Source organism: Molothrus ater, chromosome 3 (genome assembly GCF_012460135.2).
Source record: "Molothrus ater isolate BHLD 08-10-18 breed brown headed cowbird chromosome 3, BPBGC_Mater_1.1, whole genome shotgun sequence".
Taxonomy (NCBI): domain Eukaryota; kingdom Metazoa; phylum Chordata; class Aves; order Passeriformes; family Icteridae; genus Molothrus; species Molothrus ater.
The window spans coordinates 16,727,735-16,755,299 of NC_050480.2; the positions used below are offsets into that span (position 1 = coordinate 16,727,735).

General features: G+C 41.8%; 1 protein-coding gene across 1 annotated transcript; it reads right to left on the reverse strand.

The window, feature by feature from the left end:
* Positions 1–522: 522 nt before the first annotated feature.
* On the reverse strand, positions 523–27,565 carry MRPS5 (mitochondrial ribosomal protein S5). The gene is made up of 11 exons (XM_036380831.2): positions 27,486–27,565; positions 26,407–26,544; positions 16,260–16,385; positions 15,725–15,958; positions 13,237–13,271; positions 6,013–6,103; positions 5,308–5,354; positions 4,592–4,649; positions 3,720–3,782; positions 2,496–2,632; positions 523–1,090 (listed from the first exon to the last, which is right to left on the reverse strand). Exons 1-11 carry the CDS (start codon positions 27,550–27,552, stop codon positions 866–868), a joined length of 1,221 nt encoding a protein of 406 aa, XP_036236724.1. The 5' UTR covers positions 27,553–27,565; the 3' UTR covers positions 523–865.

Consider the following 27,565-nt stretch of genomic DNA (forward strand, 5'->3'; position numbering starts at 1 on the left):
TGCTAGGACAAGAAACTTTGCAACCTGAACACCTGGAAATCCCTATTGAAGGTATATTTTGACTGAGGTAATAAAGGTATTTTTTTTCCTGGCAAAAAGGAAAAAAACCTTCATCCCACTGCTCAGCAGGCATGGCCTTGGAAATAGAATTTTCATTGCAAGAGTGAGATAAAACTCAACTAAATCCACCCTCCCTGTCTGTATATACACAACTGCTGTTTTTAGAAACCTGCATTGAAATCAGTGTAAAACATTGCTCCTAAATGTCTTTAACATCAGAACTCCAAATGTAAATTCCCAGGCTGGTCTTGAAGGATTTCTAAGGTATTTTCTCCCATACTAACAAAAGAGGTGGCCCAAGCATCTTTTGGCATTTGGGGAAATGCCATGACAGGCACTCAGAGACTGGGAGGCACAGAACTGAGCTCCTGAGCCCCCACTGCTGCTGCTTGCTTCAGCATCTCCCAGACACCAGCATGTAGCAACAACAACAACAACAAAAAGACCCAAACAAACCCAAACTAAACTCACTCTGATGATTCTTTATTGCTTTCACAATCTTGTATTTTCAACAGTTTCCCAAGAGCTTGTGAAAGAAACATGGACAAACCACCTCTGGAGTGGAGTAAATGCATGCTTGAAGCCCAAGACTCGTTCTCTGACTGCTTCCATCTGAACTTTCCCACCTGGACAGGCTCAGGGGAATTGTGGGAAAGCAAACAGTGCTCCTGGATGGCAGCAGTGACGTGGATGGCACGAGAGAGCTCCTGCTGCCCTCCCTGGAACTCAAACCCAGACAGCCTTGTCTTGAGCCAGGCTTTCCCAGCTGCTCTGAGCTGGAGACACCACGGCGGGCCCGAAGCTGTCAGCACGCCGCCCGTCTGACACCGGCCCAGGGGGATTTCAGCATTCCCTGGGCTTCCTTCACCTCCCTCCACTCCAGCTTTGTGTTGGGAACCTCATCCTCAGGCTCAGGCTCCTCACGGACAGGCCCCTGGGGCAGGGCCACCACGATGGGCAGGGGGCCCTGCTCCTCCCGGAACTCCACCACGTAGAGGCTCTTCTGGTCCGCCAGCTGCTGGTGAGTCTCCTGGCAGCAGGACAGGGAAAGGACAACCAAAACTAGGATGAAAACTGTGAGGCTTTACTTCAGGCCAAAACCTACACAGGATGTGGGGCAGGGGAAAAAGGCCCCAAAAAGTCATTTCCTAATAAACAGTTAAAGCACTGTGTAAATGAAATGCCTTGTCAGGTTTATCTTACAGGGCAACAATTCAGATAGCCAGACCTCAGGTACACTGATCAGCCCTGCAGTGTCATCCCAGAGGAACCTGCTTCTGGAAAGACATACCCTGCTCATAAACATGCCTGTTGGCAGGAACATCTTTATGTCTTTATGTGGATATAAATTTTGCTTTGGTAACAGAAAAGTGCCTGTTACTGCCCAGACAGGTGGCATTAACTAACATAAAGGTACACTCATAAAGATATGAATGTAACATTATTTTCAATTACACCTGTCCCTTGCCTACAAGGTGTTTTGATCTCATTCAGATTTTACAGAGTAAATGTTTACAGGTGACAGGAAAGTTTTCCTTCTCAGGGCAGTGAAGAAAACATATAAAGTGCATAACTCCAAAAGTAGTAATTTATACAGCAAACCTTTCTTCTGTTTGTTCTGTGGAAGATTCTCAGAGACATTAATTAAAAATACAATGCCAGACTTCCCCAAGTGTGACTGCCCTGAGGTATTGCTAAGCTGGGAGATCTGTGACTCCCAGCAGGCAAAGAGGATCACAACCCCCTCACCTCCTGAGGCTGAACTGATGACATTGGCCAGGACAGGGTGACAGATTTGACAGCTACAGCTCTCAGGGCTGTAGTGGCAATGGAAGCAGCTAAATCTTGGCAGCCACCAAAGCTGCAAACAAGGGAGATAACCACGAATTTCCAGAGGGCTGACTCATCCTGAGGCTGCTGTTCAAAGGATATAATGCTGCATGTTGGAGCTTCTCCACCAATTCCAGGCAGCTGGCTCAGACAGAGACATCTCCACTGTGAGCACTCAGAGGTGGAGGGAACACCACCATCTCCCTGGCTGAATTCAGAGATCTCAATTACAGCAGCAATAGAAGCAGCTGGGGCTTCAGTCCTTGCTCAATGAGAACTTGGAGCACAAACAAGCAGCAGCAACCACACCTGGCCCACAATTGCCTCTGCCCAGGATTTTTCAGTAGTCACCAAATCCCCACCAAATGAAAGCTCAGGAATTCAGATGTCCCCTGCAGACACCTGGCTGTGGAACAGGCAGAGTTACACACAGCTCTTCCTGACTGGACAACTCAATAAAACTGCTGAGGAATGACCCCCTTTGCTGATTTTGTTTGTAAGATCACCTCATTTTAAGCGTGGAATATAAACTGTTTGCCCATAAACCATTACAACATCCATCCCCTCCTGTGCCCATACCTAATGGGCACTGGGAGTGTACCCACCTGTAGGGTCAAGCCCCTAAAGAGAGCTCTGGTGATGTTAATCAAGTTTTTGGATCCAGTGACCTTGGCATACATGTCCTTAATGCCAATTAGCCTGCAGAGGGTGATAATGGCTCGGTGGCAGTGCAGACCATACCCTGGGGGGAAAACATAAATGAGCACTGTGTGATTATTTATAAGCACACAATTTACTCAGAAGAGAGCACTGAGATGTCTTTGTTGTTTTTGTTACCCAGCATGGTAGAACACATTAGATGTTGAAAATGGCTCCAGGGGCTGTGCAGAGGCATCACTTCCCTTTGCCTGGCCCAGCAATTGGAATGAGTTGGACTTTGTCATAATTTTAGTGGCACAGAGTGAAGGAGAGACAAACATATTTCAAAATCCACAAACACAGAGGTTTGTGTGTGACCTGCATCCCTCTCCATCACAGAGATGGAGATTTTATCAGCTCCAATGCATAACTGTACTACACTGGCATTAATTGCAGATGGTTTCTTACACCTGCCAGGTTTTAATGGGGGAGATATCTTTTGAATAGTCTACTTTTGATCCAGAGAGCTTTGTTTCACATGGCTTAGTCCTAGTGATCTTTAAAAACTGCAGGACAGTCTTGCTGCTGCTGAGTAAAGGACACAAAAAAGAAATAAATCCTGGGGACCAAATGGCTGGAAAGTTACAGAAAATGTTTATTTTAGTGAGGTTATCTGATTGGAGACCTTGCCAGTTAGGAAACTGAGGGGAAAAGGGGAAACCAGAAACAAAATATACAGAGACACAGATCTGAAAGAAACCCAAAGAGACAAAGAAAAGAAAAAACCACCCCCCTAACTGATGAGCTCTCATGAAACTTCAGGTGCCACTTCCAGGAAGATCAAACTGTCTTCACAACCACCAAGGCTGTAAAGGAAGAGAGACCTGGAGTGGGAGGGGTGTGAGAACTTACAGCTCTACACAAACCCACCAGTGGCTGGAGCAGGACCAGAGTCCATACCCAGGTAATTTAGGACTGAAGGAATTACACAGAGAGCTCCCACCAGTGTAAAAGGGACAAATCCCAATTTGCAAGAGCAAAGCCATGGCAGCAACAGTAGGTATTTCTAAAGAAAAATGATTGATGATTTTCAACATTTAAAACATGGTAGATTAGACACTACATAAGTTCATCAAATAAATACCAGTCAGTAATCATGAAAAATTCAAAATTTAAACTTCTTTAATTACCTTTGTTTTGTTTCTTCATGCGGATTTTTGTCCTTTTAAATTTCACAGAAATGTCATGGTAAACTGGAGGGGGGGAAAAAGGTATTATAGATAAATTCTTCCTTCTAGAAAAGCTTTAGTTAGTGCCTTCCTTTTTCTGAACTGTGAAGTTGGTTTTATTCTCCCCTGATTTCTTTAAAGAGGATGATTAGTCTAGGTACATTTCAGGAATAGATTATGAATGCTGAGATACCTGTGAATACTGTTGAAAAGTAGGTGTGCCTCCAGTGAGCCACATTTAGTTTTGACCTGAGCTCACATGACACAGTTTTACTCATATTTTTTAAATAATCTACTTTTTAACCTAAGATTTCCCCATAGGCATCAGCATTCTTGGATTTTCCATAGAGAATACTAACAAAAAACTACCAGGAAACATCAGGCTGACCCTCCAGCCCAGGCTCTCCCTGCCTGCTGGGTCAGCACACATGGACTGAGTCACAGGGAGTCATCTCCTCTGACACAGTAAGGGGAAAAGCACAGGAATTCACTGTAAAGAAAAATGCCCTGACAGTATCTGACTCCCTTAACTCAAACTGTGCCAGAAAAGATCTAATCTTGCTATTAAGAGCCTGAAATACTGTGCATGAGGTATCCAAATTTTAAGCACAGCACCATGGAATTGTTTGGGTTGGAAGGAACCTTTTAAAGGTCAGCTGGTCCAACCCTCCACAATGAGCAGGGAAACCTGCAACTAGACTAGGTTGTCAAGAATTATAATACAATGCATCAGACCAGAAAAACTTGATTTAACATTTTTTTATGCTTTGCAAGTAGTTGCAACCAGTTCTTGCTGGCATATTCAATGCTTACATTGAGAGAATAATACTTACTTGTGTGGTTCTGATACAGCTCTATAAAGTGTAAGGAACTTATTGCTTTATTCTTTGCCTAGGGAACAAAAGCAGAAAACATTTTTCCCCTTGAATTCTTCTGCTAAGCATTTGCAATTTACCATTATTCAATTAATTAGACATAAAAAAAGAAAGAAAAACAACTTAGGAAAACAGATTTGCCACATCTAAACTCTGTGGAAATGAAGATGTTTGGTCTGGAGAAGAGGAGGCTCAGGGGAGACCTTACTGCTCCCTACAGACACCTGAAAGGAGACCCCAGTGAGGTGGGGGTTGGTCTCTTTTCCCAAGTAGCAAGGGATGGGATGAGAGGAAATTGCCTCAAGTTGTGCCAGTGGAGGTTTAGATGGGAAAAATTTCTCCCCTGCAGGGGTTACCAAGCACTGGACAAGGCTGCCAGTGGAGTGGCTCAGTCACCATCCCTGGAGGTGTTTGGAAGATGTGCAGACAGGGCACTGAGGCTGCTGGGAGACTTGGCAGTGTTAGATCAACAGCTGGACTGGGTGATCTTAAAGGGCATTTCTAACCTAAATCATTCTATGATTATCTGTATCAAGACAGGCAAAGCAAACACATGGATCTACTTCTTTGCAAAGACTACAAATTATAACTGATTATTGGGGAAAAAAACCCATAAGTTGTAGGTATGAATTATTTGTAATTGTCATAAAGTAAAAAAAATTCAATCAACATACTTTCCTTAAAGCGTTTGTCCTGTCACCTGCCTTCCCTATGGCAAAACCTGCAAGACAGAAAGAGGCATTTTATTGCTGAAAAACAGATGATGCAGATGATCTTCAGAAAGAAAACTGGAAAAAACCAAAGAACTTCACAGCCAAGTTTAGCATTTAAATTTCCACTCCATTGCACAAACCATACTCAAAAAGTGGTTCAGAGAAAATCACAGAGACAAACAGTTAAGGAGTTATGAACACCTACATGTGGATGCCAACTGCTTGTTGTCAAAGGAAAAAAACAAATAATAAGGCTTAAGCTGTTTTTATGTGTTTGACCAAACTTTGTTTCAAACAATTGAGTAGTGATGACTGCTCCAGACAAAAGAAAGTCCACTCTGTTTAAAGATAAAGAAGGGAATGAAGAAAAAAAGCCTGGAACAACTTCAGTCCCATCATTTAGGACATCTGGATTACAGTGATAACACATTCCATGAAGAAGCTTTCCAAAGAAGAGGCAGGAAGAGTGCAAGCAAAATCCAGCTGGAGGAACACACAAGGCCTTGAATCTTTCACAGAAGCAAAGTTCAGCAAAACTCTGGCTGACCATGAACACAGCTGTCTTACGAAAGCTGCCACAAAACATTCCATCATCAGATGTTACCTTGTTCATACAATGATTACATACATACAATAAATACATACATACAATAAATACATACATACCTGCAGCCCCTTTACCATTCCCAACAGCCACTAAGGCACGGACTGATTTTTTTCTGCCTTCCTTTGCCTTCATACAAAACACATTTCTCACCTGAAGAAAAAAAAAAACAACCATACAAAGTTTCCTGTTATTGCCCATAGTCCAAATGGGTTGGGTTTTGTTAGTTTTTCTTTTTTTTAATTTTTTTTTAAAGAGAGTCGAGTTTGCCAAAAAAAGGTACTGGAGGTCTGTAGTGTACACTTAAAATATCTATACTGTCTTTGTCAATGGGTAGCAACTGCAGTGGGACACTGGCTTCAAGGCATTAAATACATAAAGGTTGTTAAAAATCCACACTCAGAGAGAAAGTTACCTCATGAAAGTTACCTTTCATGAAAGTAACCCCTCTGTTGTGTTCAGCTGCACAACAGATAATGCTCTAATGCTGCCAGCTTTATGTGTGATTTCAAGCATTATGAGAAAACATGGTAAAGAAATGGAAAGTAACACTAATATTGAAAAAGTGACACCAATATTGAAGTGCCCCACCTCATATTTTAACCTAATTTAGAAGCACTCTCAGGAATTGCTCAAGGTCTGTTGTTGCTCTACATGAATTAGAATTTAGGACTAAAATCTACTTGCATGCTGCAGAAGGCAGTCTCATTACAGAGATAACAGCTGCTGAAAAGGAGATTCCATTTAAGAGAGGGGAAGAAGAAGGAAATAGCCTGAAGCTCTGTCAGAGGAGCTTTAGTTTGGATATCAGGAAAAACCTTTTCACCCAGAGGGTGCTTGGGCCCTGCAACAGGCTCCCCAGGGCAGTGCTCACAGCACCAAGCCTGACAGAGCTCAGGCAGTGTTTGGACAACAGTCTGGGGCACTTGCTGTGATCCTTGGGCTGTTCTGTGCAGGGCCAGGAGCTGGACTCAGTGATCCTGATGGGTCCCTTCCAAGTCAGAATATTCCATGATTCTATCAGCAAGTCACTGCTTTACAGCCCCCACCTTAGATGGTTCAATACATCCCAAAGTGGACAAGAGACAGATGTACAGGTGGGAGGGAGAGCATATTCTGGGAAAAAGGAGGACAACCTGACCTAGAGAATGCAGAATGTGGCAAAAGGTCACTAAAATGATGAGATAAGGGGAAGAGACTGGTTACATGTCAGCCCAAACCAGCTTTGGTCTGCTGGGGTTTAGAAATACTTCAGAGTTTGTCCTTTGGTGAACCTGGCTCATTTTGATGTGTAAACCACAGCTCTGAGGCTGAGGCTACCTGCCTGTGAGTGGGGACCCCTAACACCAAACAGGAATTCAGAATGTGCTATACCCTTAAATCCAGGTGAGAGACAGCTAAGCAAGGAGCAGCTTAGCCAAGCAGTGATGTAGATTCGTGATGCAGAACTGTAAATAATCAAACTGGATAAATATGTTTGTATTTTTGGCTTTCAGTGTGCTAGCTTTACCCACAGCACCCTTGTTGGAGCAGAACTATAAATAAATCAAATGGCTCCACTGTGTGTGCACTGACTTCTTGCACACTGGGTGAGAGAACCCAATTTTGGGACAACAACCTGAGATCCTTTGTCCATCTGATCTAGCTCCCTTGGTTTGGTTTATATATTGCACTAAATGTTTATTTAAATACAGACATACAGTTTATATGCTGTATGTAGTACATGAATTATATACCAAGTATCAAAAGATAATACATAGCATACATAAAAATCCTTCTCCCTATATGTAATTCATCAGTAAGCTGCTCTGCTTGTAGTGCTATGCATCTGAAAGTAGATTATTAGAAAATACTTGGTCATGGTTTAAACATTCTTACTAAAATTCACCATAAGAAATCCAAATAAAAAAAAACCAACCCGAAACCAACAACCCCCCCCAAAATTCCAGTGTCTTCACTAGGTACAGATTATGGTTAGGGTTTCAAAAATTTCACCTTGTTTTCATCAAAATAAAGATGCTGTTTAATTCAAGGTGCCCACACATTCTAGAGAGCACTTTGAAGAAATATCAGCCTTGCCAATTGCTTATTCCAAGCTATTTTTCTTTCTTCAAACTCATTGCTGACAAGAACAAGCTAAAAAACCACACCCCATAAGATGAAAGTGCCTGTGTAAATGGGCTATTTAGAGAAAATGCAAAATAATAATGGAAGGAAAGAGAGTGAAGCAGAATCATCTCCCCAGGAGCATCAAGAGAGTACTATTTTTGCTTTGCACACACTTTTATCTTCTGCTGCCAATCTCAGTAGGTATCTGTACAAAAATAGAATCAGCACATCAAAAATAAAGGATGTAGAAATCTCCTCATGGATTATTCCTCTCCCTTTCCAGAATGTGGCAATAAAGACACATGCAAGGAGCTTCTGTGCCACTCTTCAACCAGCACAGACTCTGAAAAGTGACTGAAACCCAGGCACAACCACCTCTATGATCAGACTGCCACTCAAGTTAGACTGAAAGCCAAGTTTTAAACTTCAAAAGCAGATGCAGCACATGCTCAACCTGAATCACAGAGTACCTCAAATTAACTGTCTCCTTGTATCCAGCATCCAGTGGTGAAATGCTGCAAACTCAGCTTTCTTTCTAGACTTGAGGGAAGAGCAGCACCTCAAAACCAAAATGAAACCACCTCAAACATCTATCAAGAGGAGAAATGACAATGTGGAAGCAAGTTACACTCAAAGAAAGGCTGCTAAACATTCTTATGCTTTCAGCTCTTGCACTTGGTGAAAAAAAGGGTCAAAATCCAACACTTCCAGTGATGTTTTGTTTTTGTAAAAGCCAAATGGATGACTGGCCAACTTTATTGCCCTTGGGAATCCCTCCTTTCTAGAAATCCTATTTTAGCCATGATTTCTAGGAACCTGCCACCTCTAGGCCACACTACTGACCCTGCCACTCTTTTGCTGCTGCTCTTATGCAGAGAAATGTCTGCACAGGCTGATCCCCTCAGGGGACAGCAGCTTCTGGTCCCAGCAGCTCTCCAAGGTACAAGGGGAAATGAGATAAAATGAGAGCAGGGTGCAGTGCTGAAAGAGAAGCACTTCCATGCCAATGAGCCCAGACAGGGTCAGGGGCACAGCTAAAAGGTTTGGGAATCCAGTTACCTAAAGAATTGAGAAATCAACTTGTTAACAAAAGCCAAAGCCATGGCAGCTACATCACGTGCCCATCAGCACTCTGTGCACCAAGGGTAGAGCAGACTGGTACCACAATGGCAGAACACCTCCCAGCTGCAGTGTTTACACTGAAATGGCTCTTAACCTTGCACCCTCAGAGCAGGAGATGCTCTCCCCATCCAAGCACTCTTACAGAAAGATGGGGATGCAAGCCACACTGAGCCCTGCAAGCCAACACAACAGAAATAACAACACTCACACAAACACAAGCAGCACTAATTACCTTGTCCTGCTCCTCTCTCTCCTCTCTCTCAGTGTGGCCTCATAGTACAGCTCCCAGCTGAGTACAGATCCTTTGGACTGAGCCCCCAGTAATGCACCCTCACAGTCACTCTGCATCTGCAATGGCTTTATTTCCTTTTCAAAGGATGGGCCATAATTATGCCCAATTAAAAGTCACTCAAAAGCTTCTGGGTGTTCCAAATGTCAGTTATTTCTTCCATACAGCCTGACAGGTAAGAGATAAAAATCATCAAGTATTTATTGAACAGAACCAGTTGAGGATAGCATTCCTAAACTCTACTTTTAGGGCAGGCCAAAATCTTTTGAGTACTCCCAGAGTATCAGAAATAGTGCACAGCTCTGACCTCTCATGTTTTCCTGGGACAGGGAGTTTCAGGTGCTATGTTAAAAACTTTCTGAAATTTTCATTGCCAGTCTAAAGACACTGTCAGCATCCTCTAGGGAACAGAAGACTTCCCTGTATTCTAAAAGCAAAATTTAGAGCCTACAAATACCCCAGAAGTACTTCTGAGGCAACATCTCATTAGAAGTAAATTATTACTCAAAGAGTATCCTTTATACCATATAATTTTTTAGTCAAGGCTGTCAAACAATGGATCTCAGACACTGTAATTCATGCAGTATTTCTTTCTCACAAGCCGTTTTTTTTTTCCCTCTTTGCAAAAACAACTTCCAATGACTTATGAAGAGAAACAAAGGGGTTTAGCCCATGCAATAAAGAACATTCTCTTTGTCACAAGTAACAAGTCTACCAAGCTGAGTAAAGAAAAGGCCTGATGCAGGCAGGGAAGCAGCTCCCTCATGTCAAAGTGACAGCAACAAGGCAAACAAGATGTCCAGGAAGGAGCAGAAGCCATCATGCAGCCACTGACACCCAGGGCTCTCTGTCCCCTGCAGCCACCATCCCTTCATGCTGCGTTTCTGGCAGTTCCTCAGAGCCCCCTAACTGGTGGCAGTGGCACAGATGACATTTCCAAGCTGTGTGACATCAATGACAGAGGTGCCTCCCAGGGCCACACCTGCACTACAACAGAGGAGGAAGGAGGAACACTCTGACTGTTGGTTTGGCAACTGTTTTCCTCACAGTTATCAGTTATGAACTAGGAACTTTTCAGTTAGAAACCTCAGGAATTAAGTGAAGAACTAATGAATTCCTGTGCTAGATGAGTCAGTATAAATGGGATGGAGTGGTTGGTTGTTTTCCTGCCTAGCAAGCTCATAAACTGAACTTTAATTTACAGGTTATATTGCTCTGCAAATCTGAGTGGTCCAAATGGACTGAGACAAGAACACCTATTGCTACTTTGCATTCTGTAGTTCAACACTCAAACACAAATCTCTGACTGTTTTTGTTGGTTTATTTAAAAATGCTCCTACCATACCTGAACCATCTGGCTCAAAACCAGATCTATTCTGACCCTGGAAAGGTTGCACTGACCCTGCTAAAATGGAGCCGGGCTTGCCCAAAATTCTTCAAGTTGCCTTCACCAGAAACAGGCAATGGGAACAAAAAACCATGAACAAACCAGCAAGTGATCACGAAGATCACAGTTTTCACAACTGGTAGGAGGCAATTTCAGCATTGGACAACACCCCTTTGAGATCTGTTTTTTACAAAGGGCTTTATTTATAACTTTATCTTCTCCTTTAGAAAGCTCCCCTTAATGAGAGACTCAGAGGGCCACCAACCTCATGCTCTGTGGATTCAGGCCCCACTGAGCACAAGGTCTCACTTTCTAGTTTTAATTGCACTGCAAGGCAATTACTATTAAAGCACAGGATGTCAGGTAGGCTACTTTTTTTTTTCTATGTTACTATGTTCATTTTGGAGAAAAATAAAAGGAAAATTCATCTGAGGGTTGATGACACATGAAATGAAGCCTTAAAGTGAAAATAATAATGGCACATGTCAGCTGCACCTGTAGATTTTAATTACCACTGTGATTATATTATGTTAGAACACCAGTTAAGCATTACCATCAGTTCTATTTAAAGAGATTGTTCTTATCTCTAATATATGAGTAGAACTGGAAATGTTGCCTTAGGCTGGCAGGGAAAGTAAGAAAAGTTAACCCAAGTTGTCTACAATAACTTTAGTTCTAGTTGACATGAAAGTCTGAGCTTGTCTGTACTCTATTTTTCAGTCAGGAGAAATCAAATTACAGCTTTTCTGTTCCTACATTATAAGAAAACACTTTAATAAGCAATTTCTCTTTGTTTAGCAAAACAGCACAGCCTTTTCAGTAGCATAATCACAAGAGAAAGGGCCTATTATACTTTTGTTCATGAGGCAGTCCTTTAAAAATTGTTTTGAGTTTCTTGCTGTGAAGCACAACTTCCCAGCAAACATTTAATCTCCTGTACTGTTGTGAAGGCAAATATAATGGAAAACACATCCAGAAATAGCAGCATGTCTCTCACCTATTTAAGCCAGGAATGCTAAAATGATCTATTTATTTCAAAACTCATACTTGTTATCAGAAAATTGTAAGACTCAATTATCTTGAGCTCACTGCTGATTTTGAACAGAGAACTTTTGCTGCTGCTATTTTTCTGCAAAACCATTCCACTTTCTCAGTTCACAACTGTGGCAATCTCATGTAACAACAGAGCCCCAGCCTGCTTCTAAAAGCTTTTTTATTACTCAAATATAATAAAGCATTGAGACAGATTTCTACAGCACATGGAACCCCTGCAGAGCAACTTAGCTCTGCTGTTTGTAAATAATTCTGCCACTACAGCAGGGCAAACTCCCCTGCTCTGGCACCCAAAATGAGAGCCAGCTGTGACATGGCACAGCAGCAGGCAACATCCTCTGCTCTGCCATGAGCCCCTTCAGGCAGCAGAAGGCACTGCCAGCTGCAGGGCTTGGGAACAAAAATCACTTCTTTTAGAAACAATTCCTGTGCAATTCAATTTTTACAAATGGCCTTCAAACACAGACTCAGCTAAAGGCCAAGTGCTCCAAATGGTCTTTGCTGCATCAGTCAAAGCCCATAGTGTGGTCCAGTGCACTCCAAAAATCCACTGAGATATGAAAATGGGTTAACAGGTCACAGATTTTGTCTCCCCATCCCTTCTGACAGATTATCTAACTTGTTTTTAAAAAGCTCCAATGACAGACATTCCATATACTCCCAATCCATTCCAGTATTCAAATTCCCATTTGCAAGTCATTCTTTATGTCTAAATTTACCTTGCTTTTTATTTATATCCATTGCTTTTTATCCTTTGCTTTTTATCCTTACAGCAGACATCTAGAAAGCAACTCATGATTTTTAATTACCCAGACTGAGATTACAATACAGCATCACTGTTTTCCACATCTCAGGAGGTACCAAAACTCACTGCCACAAGCAAAGATTTGGATTTATCCAGAAAACACTCAAGCCACTGGATAGAATTCCAACTGATGGTCATCTCAGCAAAATGCAGAAAGATAATCAAGGACAAGGAAACCCATTTGCACATTACCAGAACCGGAGAGAAGCCTCAGATGCTTTTCTGGAGTACAGCTGTCAGGTAGCTCTGCTTCTGACTTGCCTGGTTATTCTTTTAACTTTCAGACAAGGAGCTGTTGTGAATCAGGCTATTTTGTTAAGAAAATGTTTCTCTTAGCCCTTCTCTCTCAAATGAAGAGACAAGGTAACTCACTTTCTCATAGGTTGTGCAGCTGAAACAGAAAACCAGATGAATTCCTACTGCTACAATACTGACTTAGCAAAGACTTGGTAAATAATTCCAAGGTCAATGTAAAGTAGTGATAATTCTTCAAAGTCCCTGGAAAGATCTGCAATGCTTACCTCAATGACTCTTGTTTCAAAATCTTCATAAGTTTCTGTAGGGAGAAAAACAGGGTGTTACATTTCCTTGTGTTCCTTCTCTATCAGCACACCCTCCTGTAGGTGGTACAAATTAAGAAGGACACAACTTCTATGGAGCTGTAATTTATAAAGCAGTCTCAGCAAGAAGTAGAAATGGTAAGATTAGAATAATTTGAACCAGCAGTGTAAACTGCCTTCTTCCCTATATACTGTTCTAAAACTCCAAATAAACCTCAAATTTCATATATACAGAGCAAAAGCTGTAAATTATTAAAATCACCAGATGGGTCACTTCCATTATGACTAAAGTATTATCCAAAATTTTTCAGAATATTCTGAAGCCCTTATCATATAATTAACAGGGATTCAAAGAGATTTGGGGTTTGGACTAGATGACCTGTAAAAAGCTTCTTCCAACTCAACCTATTCTTTGATTCTATGATTCTGTGGAAATGCAAGCACTTCTGTATCCACACGTCTGTGAAATTCCAGAAAGGGGAGGGGGGTGCATGAAACAAAACAATATATGACCACTTCAAATAACCACAGTCCTTACAAACTCTTGCTTTTCCAACTTACCCCATGAACAAGAGCATTTCAGTATAACACAGAAAACCTTTACTTTGTGTTGTTACTTGTGTTGTGAGATTTTGGAGGAAAGCTTAAAAAAGCCTTTAATAATGTAGAACTGGGGCCTCAGTCCTTGACCAAACATTGGTTTATTATCTACACAAACCCTCCAAGATGTTTATAAACATGATCATCTTGGCACAGTTTAGAGATCTGTCAGTTCAGAGATCTGTCAGGCTGCACAAAGCAGATTTCTGGCTGACAGTAAGGATATGAATCCCAGCAGGCACTCTCTGATCCCTCTGAAGCTCTTCAGGTTCTGAAGAAATACTGCAAACCTGGGAGAAAAGTAATTTGATTTCTAAGTGGAAAACACTGTTCCTTCTGCACTCCTAGCTAGCACAAAAAGTGACACCAGGGAATCCAGTCATGCCACAGTCTCAAGCCAAAAGGATTCTTTGGGTTTGGCAGTTTCAGGTCTGCTCTTCCTATCACCTTCACATTGCTTTGCATACAGGGATTGTCCCAATTCCCCTGCAAAATCATTAATCCTCTGAATAAAAAGAAAGAAACTGAAAGAACTATGGGGGCCTGAAGATCCCCAACATTTTTAGCAGACTAAAAAAAAAACCAGTGCATGCTAACCAGAAACTGCTTTTTCTCAAACTCATTTATAATACAGGCTGACAGCTTCATTCTCCTATTTTGATTGCAGTGCCCTTTCCTCTTTTTGGCAGAACTTGATCTGACTAGAACAGGCTCCACACTGCCAACTTTAATGCAAGTAATCCATATCAGTAGTACCAGCCAAAAGCAAAATCAAGGAAAACACCGGAAGGTAAAGTTCACAAATGCATAAACACTGTTTACAACAGCTGTCACTTCTTTTAGTGGGATAAACTCAACACAGTCTTGTGTTCAGAGTATGGAATTAAAACCATGGCACTTCTTGACTTGTTCCATGTTCCACCACTGACTTATGAGGAATTTGGAGCAATTAATCTCTCAGATCTCCTATTTTTACATTGACAGATTCAGTGACAGTTGGCCAAGTCCATTGTCCCATCACTGCCTTCCACAGAATATTTGCTTTTAGGGTAACAAAATGAAATGCAATAGTGCTAGAAAATACCACCTGTTTTTCTTAGCTCCTCTTACTATAAAAGTGTACAGAAAGATGTCAATAAGCAGAGTTTCACAATAAAAACTCAGCCCAACAGGAGCTGACAAGTCTTTTTAATGTTTAATTAGTTGAAAAAGATTAGGTTTCTAAATTTTAAAGCTACTGTAGAATCTTTAGTAGTCTGAATAACAGCATTGTAAAAAAGTCACCTCTCTGCTGTACATGTAAAAGCTCTAGCTTCACTATATTGAACTACTTAGGAAATAAAAAATAACTTTTATAGTTATTATGGTAGTTATTTATTGCAGCTTCTTCTAAAAGCTACATTCAAACTACATAATCTTTAACCCTATTTCATTATTTGAACTAGAATTTCAACAAGATTGATTTATCCCACAGGATCCTTTAAGAAACTATAAAAAAACCATGACTATACTTCATACTCAAGACAATTGATGGTGGACACAGAAGAACATTTCCATCCTTCAAGACTCCTGTAGCAGTCTGACAGAACAGAGTACTCTGTAATGCCACATAAAATCATTCAGTCTGTAATGGAACAGAACAGTCTAACAGCTGCAGGAAATAAAGCAGTGTTTTAACAGATATCACTGGTGTGAGCAGTACCTGCTCTTTGATTTAGCTTGCTTGCGTGTGGGCCTGGAACAAAGTACAAAACCAATTTTCAATCACAGAAAAAGTCTGGATCTCACTTTCTCCAAGTCTCCCCTCAGAAAGGTGAAGGGAGAGGCAGAAGATAATTGGTTTTCTCACCTCCATTGGGACCAGGGTCAGGAGGATCCAGAATGACACCTCCCCAGCACTTTCCACTCCATCCTCCCTCTCTCTTAATTTTTATTTTCTTTTTCTTCTCAAATGTATCTCTCTGCTGAATGATTTCAGACTGAATTCTCTCTCGTTCTTCTTTTTTTCGTTGGGAAACTTCCTGCACTTTCCCAGTTTGCAGCACAGGAGCATTAAGACCAGGCCAGAGGAAACCAGAACGTCCTTAGAAATAACAGAGAAAAATTATGCTTTGCTCCAAGTGAGAATTGCAACTCTGCACTCAGGAAAAATGCAACAAAATGGAAAATTCTCACATATTTCAAATGCATTCTATGATGCAGAATTTGTAACTGGAAAAGCAAAACCAACATTAAATAATCATATCAAGATTTTTTTGTTTAAATACAAAAATATCTCAAGCAGTTCTGGCATCACAGAAAAGAAATTTGTCCACTTATGAAATCAAGAAGCACTGTACACAAAAACATCAAGATGTGTCTTCAGCTTTGTATTTGTGATCTACCTTCACCAATCTCCTGGCCTCTATTGAGATTCTTCCTTAGCTTTTTCTTCTTTTTCTTTCCTCTTCCTTTCTTTACTCCCACGCCAGTCTCTGCCAAAGCTCCTTTCCACAGCTGATCAGCTGTCACTGAAATGAAAAACAAAACTTCCTTAAGTTATATTCAAGTACAGCTTACACTGGAAACTGAAGCTGAACAAAAAATAACCCCCAACTTGAAACCTGCTTGATCTTTGCTTTGCTGGAATTTAAACTGTAGCATTGCTGCCTTGCCAAGAAAGTAATTTCCTACTCTGTGCATATGTATTTGGTGCAAAGATGTGTCTGTACTCCTGATTACTGCACTGAGAGATGCCCACAGCCAAGGGCATGTTTTTTACAAGGTTTTTCAAAATTGATTTAAAGACAAGTAACCAGTATGGTATTCATTTCTAGGTCATGAAAAGAAAATTATTCATTAGTAACTCAGAGCAGCAATACCTTGCAGTACATATCCAAGGACATTGATCAGTGACAGTCAACTTAAATCACCCCTAAAAATATCCAGGGGCTACCCTGCTTTAAAAGCCACAAAACACAAAATAGCTGGCAAAACATAAACCTGCTGCTCTTCTCAAGTACTGAAAATATAATGTCTCCCTTATTGCCTGTGTGAATGGAAAGGAATGTAAGGAGAAAGGAATACAAAACACTTCAACAGCATTATCACAGACCTCTGGCTCTGTCAGGCCTCCTCAGGCAATGGCTGTGGGGAGGATCATGCACTGCCTTGGGGCTTCACCCAGCACAGCAGAGCAGGACTTAGGAAACATATTCAGTAATTATCTGCAAAACTCCTGCTCACCCAGCTGATGGCAATAAAGGATACCACAGCAGCTTAGACAAAAAAAAGAAACAAAACCCAAACAAAAAAAACAACAAAAGAAAAAACTATACCAAAAAGAAACTGATTCTGTGAAAAGACACCATAGATTATATTTCACAGAATCAGAGAGGATGGGTCAGGCTGGAAGGGACCACTGTGGGTCATCTGCTCCAACCTCCCTGCTCAAGCAGGGCCATCCCAGAGCACAGGGCACAGGATGGTGTCCAGGTGGTTCTTGGCTATCCCCAGCGAGGGAGACTCCACAGCCTCTGGGCAATCTGTCCCAGTGCTCGGGCACTGCACAGGGAAGCTCTTCCTCATGTTCAGGTGGAACTTCCTGAGCCTCAGTTCCTGCCCCATTGTCCCACTGCCTCTGGACAGAGCCTGGTCCATGCTCTGGCCCCTCCCTGCAGGCACTGACAGACATGGATGAGGTTCCTCCCAGTGTCTCTTCTCCAGGCTGAGCAGCCCCAGCTCCCCCAGCCTCTCCTCAGAACTGAGGTGCTCCAGTCCCTTCATCATCTCTCTGTCCCCCTCTGCTGGACCCTCTCCAGGAGCTCCAGGTCTCCCTTGTCCTGAGGATGCCAGAACTAGAGCCAGCACTGCAGACTGGCCTCCCAGGGCTGAGTAGAGGGGCAGGATCACCTCCCTGCCCTGCTGCCAATGCAGTTCCTGATGCAGCCCAGGGTCCCCTTGGCCTTCTTGTCCCCAGGGCAGGGCTGGCCCATGGACAGCTCCTTGTCCAGCAGCACCCCCAGGTCCTTCTGTGCAGAGCTGCTGCCCAGCAGGTCACCCCAGCCTGTGCTGGTGCCTGGGGCTGTTCCTGCCCAGCTGCAGGACCCTGCACTGGCCCCTGTGGAATTCCAGGAGGTTCCTCCCTGCCCATCTCTCCAGCCAGAATGCAGCAGCATCACCAAGGTTCTGTTTGCAAACCAATGCTATTATGTGCTTGACCTAGGGGCAGTGTAAATCTTGTCTTCTCTGATTACAAACTGATTTTATTTATTTAAAGCAGACAAAAAAGCTCAGTAAAAACTTTCAACCAGGGGAATTAAAATAACCATAAAATCGCTACCACTTCCCACCAGCAATTAATTATTTTCAGAATGATGTGGTTGAGAGATCCTGCCCCACAGACTGGAAAATGCTTTGGAACTGGGCAAGCTCTGCCATGCTGACAACACAGTGAGATGCCCAGAGATGCCACTGAGTGCCCAGGTTTATTTTTGTACTAAGTTTGTTTAAGGTGTCAAGGTGGTTCTTCCAAAAGTTTGACACACACCTATTCACTCAAATATCTTTTTCCAAGTAGGAAGCATAACTGATTCCTTTTTGAGACTCCTGAATCCAGCAATCAAAGCTCAGTACACAAGGAAGGACACACGACTCTGCAAGTCCAGGGAGCTACAAAATAATATTACCTCAAGACAGCCAAGAGCAGGGTGGCTTCCACATACCCAAAAAACATGGGCTATGAACAGCTCAACAAGGCAAAAGATGTAACAGGATTTTGGCTCTACTGCAGACAAGTGGAAATCTGTGTATTACAGACCAGCACAAATGCCCATGGATAACAGCAAAGTTTATCCCACTTCTTATATGCTCTGAGGCAAGAATTGAAAAGCCTCCTGGGTAGGTTTTAGTCCCTGTAAAATACAAGTTTTTGTCTGAAATTACATGCTCTTTTCTAGACATTCAAGTGAACCCCAATGTCCAGAGGTTTGGAAGTTAAAAAAAAATCCCACAAACAGCAGCTGCATCAAATGTCTTAAAACCAGGGTCAGAACTGTCAGCCACTAAAAACCTTCCAGCTGATTACAACACACCAATGCATGTAGCTGTGAGCTAAGTGTGTGGGGGAAACAAAACCAACAAAAAACCCCACCAAAACCAACAAAAACTTATATATAAAAATGCATTACCTCCCTAGTGCAAATTTTTTTGGGGGAAAAAAAAGCAAATTAAGTAGGTAATGTGTTTTTCAGTAAATTCATGCTAAGTTAACTATGGGGCTGTTCCATTAGGTGGAATGCTGATCATCAATACTGTTAAGCTTCTTAGCTGATTCAGAAAACACTGTGTAACTAGCAATTCTTTTTTAAAAATGATAATCCTGCTAGCCCGGAAACATGGAATCACAATAAAGGTACTTACATTTTTCTTTGCAAGGCTATTTTTAAGCTGGAACAGTCCCTCAATCTGCAGTTTGGGTGACCCTACAAAGGGTCAAACAGCTACAAAAGAGGCTGCAGAGGGGCAGCAACAAGCAGCTAAGAGAAAAGAGCAGTTCTGGAGCTGGTAATATATGCCAAAAAAATCCTGCTCTTTGAGCTGCACTCCAAATATACATACAATCAGATCACTTTAATTCCAATAGAGGGAAGTAGCAAAGGTCACAGAGTAAGGACATTGTGTTGCACCAGAGGAGAGCATTCAATGTCAACATATCCATGAAGAACAGGTCAGGCCAAGTCAAGCTTTGGCCTCAAGCACTGCACAAATCCTGACAAAATTAGAACCAGATGAAAACATCACATTTGGTCCCAAAGTGCAGTTCATCTCATCAGTCTATAATAATACCATCATGTGTTTGGAAAGCAGCTGCATTTAATGAAACACATCAGAAGCCTGCAGGCTGCAGAGTTCTTTATAGGATGGAGGTATCATGCTGATTTTAAGACAAAGTGACAAGAATGGGATGTGAAAGGGATAGGCTGTCATCAGGAGGATTGCAGTGGTGGGGACATTGCTTGTGACAGACAGACAACACACCACTGCAGAAAATAAAAATCTGTGTGTAAGAAAGGTCAATCTGACTTGGCAGCAAAGCACCAAGGTGATTAGTGAGCACACACACAGGCAGAAGGAGTGGATGATTTTGAGGAAACAACTGCAGACAGACAGCAGGACCAGTGCACTGCCTTCACACTTGTGGAGATGCTCTGGAATGAAGACACTGCAGCAGATATGCAGTGTCTCTGAGATTTATGGGCTTATTTTATTTTGCCTTTGTGAAAGAGGATGTTGCATGCCTTCCTCAAGAGCTAAAATAAAACCAGTCATAAAAGCCACTACACATTTTTAGTCAGTCACCCAAAAGCACAGAGCTACTGAGTGGGGGGAAAAAGTGTAATCTATAAGATTTTATTTTATAGACTAGAAAAAGATCCACTACTGAATGGAGCTGAAAGCATGCTTCCTGCAAGCTGATCACTAAGAACAGTAAGTCTGTGTGACATCACTCCATTTTGCTTAATCTACACAAAAGGTATTTGTAATACTCTGGAAAGGATTTGGGTTTTGTCTTTTTATATTATCCCTGAATAGCTGGAATGAGACAGGTAATTATCAGATTAATATTTGGCCACACCTCAGTAAACCAAAAGTACTGAAAGACTTGCTGTAAGCCCCATCAGAAACCAGTATCCTAGATACTCATTAACTGAGATTAAAATCAGATTTCTTTGTCTCCTGGAAGATGAGTTCACAGCTTGCTGAGCACACAAAGAAAGACAAAGAGCAGTAAACTGGAAAACTGAAGGGAATAAAAGGAGAAGAAAGGATCAATTTTGTAAAACAGCTACGTAGGCTCACTTCTTTCCAATACAAGTAATCTTTCCCTAAGGTTTTTGGTGACAAATAGCTTGTGGCAGCACAGCAGCAGAGATAGAAAGACATTAATATTGACATAATAAAAAGAGTAAAGAACTTGTTATAATAATCATACTTCTACTTACATTAAACAGTGCCTCAGTGCACTGCTGTCCACTAACACCATTACATTTGTGCAGCTGTACTACCTAAGGAGCTCAGTAAGGTCTTTTCCACCACTTACATTCTCTTCCAAGTTTCAGCCTGGAATACATACTTTTATTAACAGATGAAATCTTAGAAAACACCAATTGCCACCATCTCCAAACAAAAACAGGATTTAGAAAAAAATGCTTCATGCATATGAATTGTGAGCAAGCAGAGAATGTGCTGCTACAGATTTAATGATAAATTACAGTCTATAGACAGCTGCTTAATGACCACAGTGAGACATTTCTTCTTGGATGCAGGCCTTTAACTTCATTAATTTACCCCTTTTACCTAATCCAGAAGTTTAACACACTTATCTGGAACCTGGAGACCCACACACTTCCTGATTTGAAGGACTTCAGCCTTGGTCTCCCATTTTCTGCAGGAATGTACATCTCTCTGTTGCTCTACAAACACCATTCCAAAAAACAACTTTCTGCTTTCAGCTCCCTTTCCACGTGTACTTCAAAGATTCCTAGGACAGAGGCTGGCACAGAGCAGGCTACATCAACCACTCTAACCAGGATTTGGCAAAGAACTGCAATTTAAGTAGCTTAGGTTAGGAAAACGAGTGATCCAAAAATCTAAGCTTATGATGTCATATTCTCTCTCCAGCATCTTACAAAATGTGCCTGACAACAATATCCTTAACTACAAAGCATTTAGGGTAAAGCTGCTAGGAAAAAACATACACAGAGCAGCTGTCTTAAGAGCAAAACCTACAACACAATGCAGTGGCTGAACATGACTCAAATAATTTAGATGTCATTTCCAATTGCATGTATTAACATTCAACTTCAAGCTCAATTCTTATGAGTGGCTGCAGTCATTCTCACAATTACATTAAAACCTACTTCCAAAACAACAGCAGTGAACCATCCAAAACAAAGATGGAGTTTGACTTTATAGACCTTAATCATCTTCAGCTGAACTCATACACTGCTCAAAACCTGTCAACTCAGTTCACACCATCTGTTATTCCTGAGGAGTTATCTTTCTAATGAATCTTCTGCTTAGCTTTAAACATGGAAGTCTTTCATTCCAAGACCTACTCAGGCTTTGTAAAGTTACTTATGGAAAATGTTTAACTCCTCTAGGTTGAATCCTCTCCTCCATGATTCAAAAGGGAATATTCTGCAGATGAAAATACAGAGATTTATTAATGAGAGAAAAATGGAACAATGGCATTCTAATACCAGAGGGATCACTTTTAACATGTGAGATTCTACAGCAGACTCATCAACATCAGTGTGCCCATGCCAAATGAGAACTGCTCTTGCCACTTGACCTCTGCAATGCCACTGTCTGCCATCATATGACATCAGTTTCTTATTTTCTGTCTAACCCATGAGCAGAAAAGCATGGATCTATATGATCAATAAAAAATGAGATATAGTGCCAGATTATTCTCAATTAAGTCACCACACTCAAAACATTGTTTTCTTCAAAGAAAAAGACCCTTTCTCAAAAGTGCCCTCTCAGCCTTGTTAAATGGCAGCATATGATGGATATCTGATACTGAGTTCTGCTGGAAGATAATGAGAAGACAAAAATCTCCCCCTCCCTGGTGAGGCCATTAAAAACCAGGGCTGCTTAGGCAAAATACATTCTCCTCTTTGCCATTCTGCCTCCAGGCCCTGCAGATGTCATCTTCTGAGGGTATCATCTGTGAGCTCTCCAGGGCTTTCCACAAACCTGGGAAGCCCTGAGGACTGTGAAGTGTTCAGTCTGGACAGCACTGCTGAGTCCCACAGCATTAACTGGTGCAGCATCATCCAGCTGCCAGCATCTGGGCACTGGAAATGTCTCACCGGGACAAGGGCTACAGCAACACCACAAAAATCAACATGAGGCCACACAAGGAATCACTACCATGGGACAGATATAAAAATGGTTTTAGATAAAAGTTAACAGGTTAAAAATAAGAACTGCACATACCGGGTATGTTTCCACTGAAAACTTAAGCTCAGTTCTACTTCTCACTGCTAGAGGGATTTCCACAAGAGTGAAACAGGGAAAAAACCCTCATCTGCTACCAAACTTTCTCTGTTTGATTTTATTAATACAAGTCTGAAGCTCTTGGGGCTACCTATTTATTCACAGTAATTTAATAACATTGTTAAAAAATGCAAAAGCTCCAATTATGTGGATTGCATGAAAATTTTGTTTAGGTGGGTCTGCAAATTTGTTGACACAAAAAGACATCTATAGTCTAATTATTTTCCCCTCAAGATAGAATGGGAAAGTTTTGGGTATTTTCCTCAAAATCCAGAAACAAAACTTGCATCCTGATAGTACAACAAAACCTGGAAAATATTCTAAAAGATGCATTCACAGTGCTACACTGACACAGGGAATAACTCCACTTAACTGCAAGCCCTGAGCACACTTCCACAGTGCACTCAGATTAGAGTTTCATATTTTCTAAAACTGGCAATTTGTCACAATGTCAGCAGAAGCTGCAGACGTGGGATTGTCAGGTTGATTGTCAGTCTCAATTCAAACCCTGAATAAATCCAGCTACAATTCCAGCAACTGAGAAACTGTATTTTTTTTCTTCATAACATTTTATGAAAAACAAGGACCTTAAATGTGGCTAGTATATGTTGCTGTAAATGCTACTATCTTTTGAAGGTTGCTTTGATATTAAAGTTTTAGTTTTTTATTTTTAGTAACTATCATGTCTCAGTGTCACCAGATGGATATGGAGAAGAGAAATTTCAGTGAGGTTTCAGCAAACTAAACACCTTTGGCTTAGTTCAGTTCCTCAAAACAAAATGAAAATCAGGTTAAATGCCTTTGAAAAGTAGTATCATAAAACTATCAAAATAAATACTGTAAAAATAACCCAATCAAATCAAAACCCAATAGAAGAATTGTACCTCTCCAGGTACAATTAACTATAAGGCATTCAGTCCCCTTTCTTTTGACTAAAAGCAAATAACTAACTATTTTTCAACATACAGACAACTCTCTTGTAAAAGGAAAAAGCAATTTAAAAAAGCAGTGGTAGAGATGTAACTCTTTACAACCTTAATGCTGAAACATCAAAACTCCTCTTATGGTACACTGATAATGACAAGAGGCAGCTCTGTAATTATTTATCTGGAATGCTCATATTTCAAGAAAAATTCTTTGTAAATTGAAAAAGTAAGTATTTTTAAATTCTGATCATGGAGTTAGACATGGATGTCAAAATGAACAATTTATCCCAAAGAAAACTCACATAAGACTACAAAAACATGGTACAAAATGTAATTAAGGAGCAGCCTCAAGGAGCAGTGGAAGGTGTAAGAAAGGTCACAGAAGTGCCTCTGGAACAAGGTGCTCTTTAAGGTCCTTCCTACCCAAACCATGACTGGCTCCCAAGGGTAAATAATGGAATCACCTGTGAGTTGGACAGTCTAATTTTCATATAGTCCCAGTATCAAACAAAAGCTCTTTATCTCACAGGCACTTGGATCCATAACAGATGTTGAGAAAATCATGTTTCTCAGATGTTGAGAAAATCATGCTGCTTTGGATTCCTGGGGTCAAAGAAAATTCCTGAGGCTGGGAGACAGCCAAACCAGTAAATGAAAACTGAACTCCTTCCCATGGTCAGGAGGGTGGAAAGGGGAAAGAATAAGGTTGGAATAAGAAGATAATTTTACATGATTTCATTAAAAAATCACTGAAATATGTCACAGGACAGGAATAAATCCCTGTGTATGTTTTTGTGTCAGAGCTGAAGGAGAGAGCTACCTGGGTAAGGATCAGAGACAAATGCCAAGGGTAATTGCAATTCCTCCTATTTAAATGAATTCCTTCTCTTTAAACCAGTCAAACCATTAAAAATAATAGTTATGTTGGAGGTACAGATGACCCTACCAACAAGAGCATGGTGATATTGCCCAAGGAATGATGGAAGATCATTAAGCATTCACTAAGGAGAGAGACAAATCCAGTCACCCTTCCCAGGCACAAAGCTCTGTCATTTGGCTGACATTTCACTTGACAGCTACTCCACATAAAATGGTCATATCTGCATTTTAAATGTTGCCACTTCTGAAGGAACTGCACTGCTAAGAATTTGAGTGATTTATACTGTTTGTATCCACTTCATTTGAATTGTGAAGATTTTGCTTTTTACTTCTGTAAGAGAAAGTGTTCTTAGATTAACTGTACTTTGAAATACAAAACCCTGAGTCTTCTGAATCTCATGGCTACTGTCCCTGCTTCATACATAAAGGAGGTACACTTTCATTTTTCCAGGTTGCTACACCTCATTAAATAAGGCAATAGTTTTAGGTAGTTTGCCTAAATATATCAAATTTTACTAAACAACATGGATGCCATCACAGCAAATATTTGTAATTCAGTCATTTAACCAGACATCTGGAAAAGCTCCTGGTAAAACAGAGCTCATCCAGAGCTTGTGAGTATGAATACAAGTCTAATTAAGGAAATAATCTAACCTACAAATCCTAATCATGCTGCAATCATGTGGTGCTACATGTTTAATTTAAGATAAACAAAATAACAACAGAGGGTGGCTTCTTACATATTCTCATCTTGTTGCTGCTTGTCTGAATGAATTCTCCCTGCAGGTGGCAACCTTAGAAAGCCTTTTCCATGCAGAGCCTGCAGCTCACACTGCAGCCTTTCCAAAGCCTTCGGAGACCTCTCCACCCTCAATTACTTGGAATCTGCCAATGGTCAAAATTTACTGGATAAGATGAGCAGCAAGCCCAGCCTGACTGGTTAACCCCTTCTCTTGAGCAGATGTAAAGAAAGCAAATGCAGTATTCTGCACCCAGGTGTTGAGAATGGGAAGAGACCACCAAGAGAGGTTGATTCTGCAGAGCTCTTAAATTCTATGGATCAGAAACAATCAAATTTTGACTCTCTAATTGCTGCAGTTATCTCTGCCAGAGATTGTGTCCTTACCATTTCTTCTCTTCCCCTGTGGGACAGGATAAGGGAGCACAAAGCAGGTGAAAAAGGCCCCCAGGTACCTCAGCTCACAGCCCTGAGTGTGGATTTAAACAGCCAGCACTCCTCAGCTATGGCAAGCATTCCTTTCAGGGCTGAGGAAAACACTGCTCCAGAGCAGACAATCTGCAGGTTGTTATCCTTGCAGCAATTTCACCTTTGAGGCAGCACAGCTTGAACAGCAGGCCTTGCCTGTGGCTCAAAATTAACTTAGGAGATAAACACAATTTATACTCTGAATAAAGGCCTAGGAAACAGAGGCTTCCTCCTCCCATCCAATGACACACATTAGATGGAGTCACTGTGACACAAAGCAAACCCTTGTTTGCTATTAAAAGATGATAAATTGATTTTGTGCACACACTTCTGTCAACACCTGCAGCTGCCACTGTAATCTCAGGAGACACAAAAAAGTCAGCATACACAGATTTTCATGTCTCTCCAAGGCAGTGTTTTCTTTCCCTCTCCTGATGGTTACAGTTAATAATTTTTATCCACCTCAGGACTTACAGGTATTGAAGAAGCTGCTTTTCCTGCACTGCTCCAGTGTCCCAGTCCAGGGGGCAGAGAGGGAGCACCGTGTCTGGAGAGCCCATGCCAGGCTGGAGTAGGAGCTGCAACTCCCTCCCACTGGCACAGGAGCAAACCCTGGGAACAGAGACAGACAGGTGTTTATAGACAGCACATTTCCTTCCTTAAAGCTGTGGTTTCTGCAAATATAGGCATGGGAAGAGAAGCCAGTGATTTTCAAAGGGAATCAGACTTGAACCTTTTGTCTTGAAGTGCAAAGCAGAATGTGGGAGGGAAAACATTGCAACAGAAAATGTCACAAAGAGAAGAAGGCACTCTATCTTGCTGATAGAGTGATTTTAATGAATTATTAAGAAGTAGTTGCAGCCTTTTATTTTTCCTGGTTAACCTGCAATAAATTATTGGGGTTTTTTAAGGATATTCTCGTGACTAGACTGTGGAAATGTTTTCCTTCACTAAGGGCAAAACCACCAGCCTGTTTTTAAGCCCTTCTTAAAGTTCAGGCTCCAATCAGAGTTTGGCACCACTTCATTACAGATTGCCCTGAGGATGAAAAGAGACCTGAAATTCATTACCTGCTTAGATTTGGCTGAAGAAAAGAAAGGCAAGAAAGTTTTCAGAGGACTGTGAAACATAAAGATGCGTTTTCCCTTCCTTCTATGTATACTTTAAAAAATAATACATTTGAGTTTCAAAAAGTGACTGCAGAGGATCCATGTGCCCATGGATGGGGGTGTGCCCATGGATGCCTGGCTGTGCCCATGGATGTCTGGATGTGCCCGTGGATGCCTGGCTGTGCCCATGGAGAGATGTCCGTGTGTGCCCACGGATGCCTGGATGTGCCCATGGATGCCCAGATGTGCCCATGGATGTCCGGATGTGCCCATGGATGCCCAGATGTGCCCATGGATGCCCAGATGTGCCCATGGACAGATGTCCGTGTGTGCCCCCTGAGCGCGCTCCCCTCGCCCTGCGGGGATTCCCCCCGCCTCTCTGCCCGTGCCGGTGGCCGCTGCCCTCCCCGCGGAGGCTGTCCCGTCTCCCCGCTGCCCCATCACCTCTCCAGGCCGCCCGGAGGGCGCCGCGGGCACACGCCCGCCCGGCCGCCACCACCGCCGCCGCCATGCCGGGCCCGCGC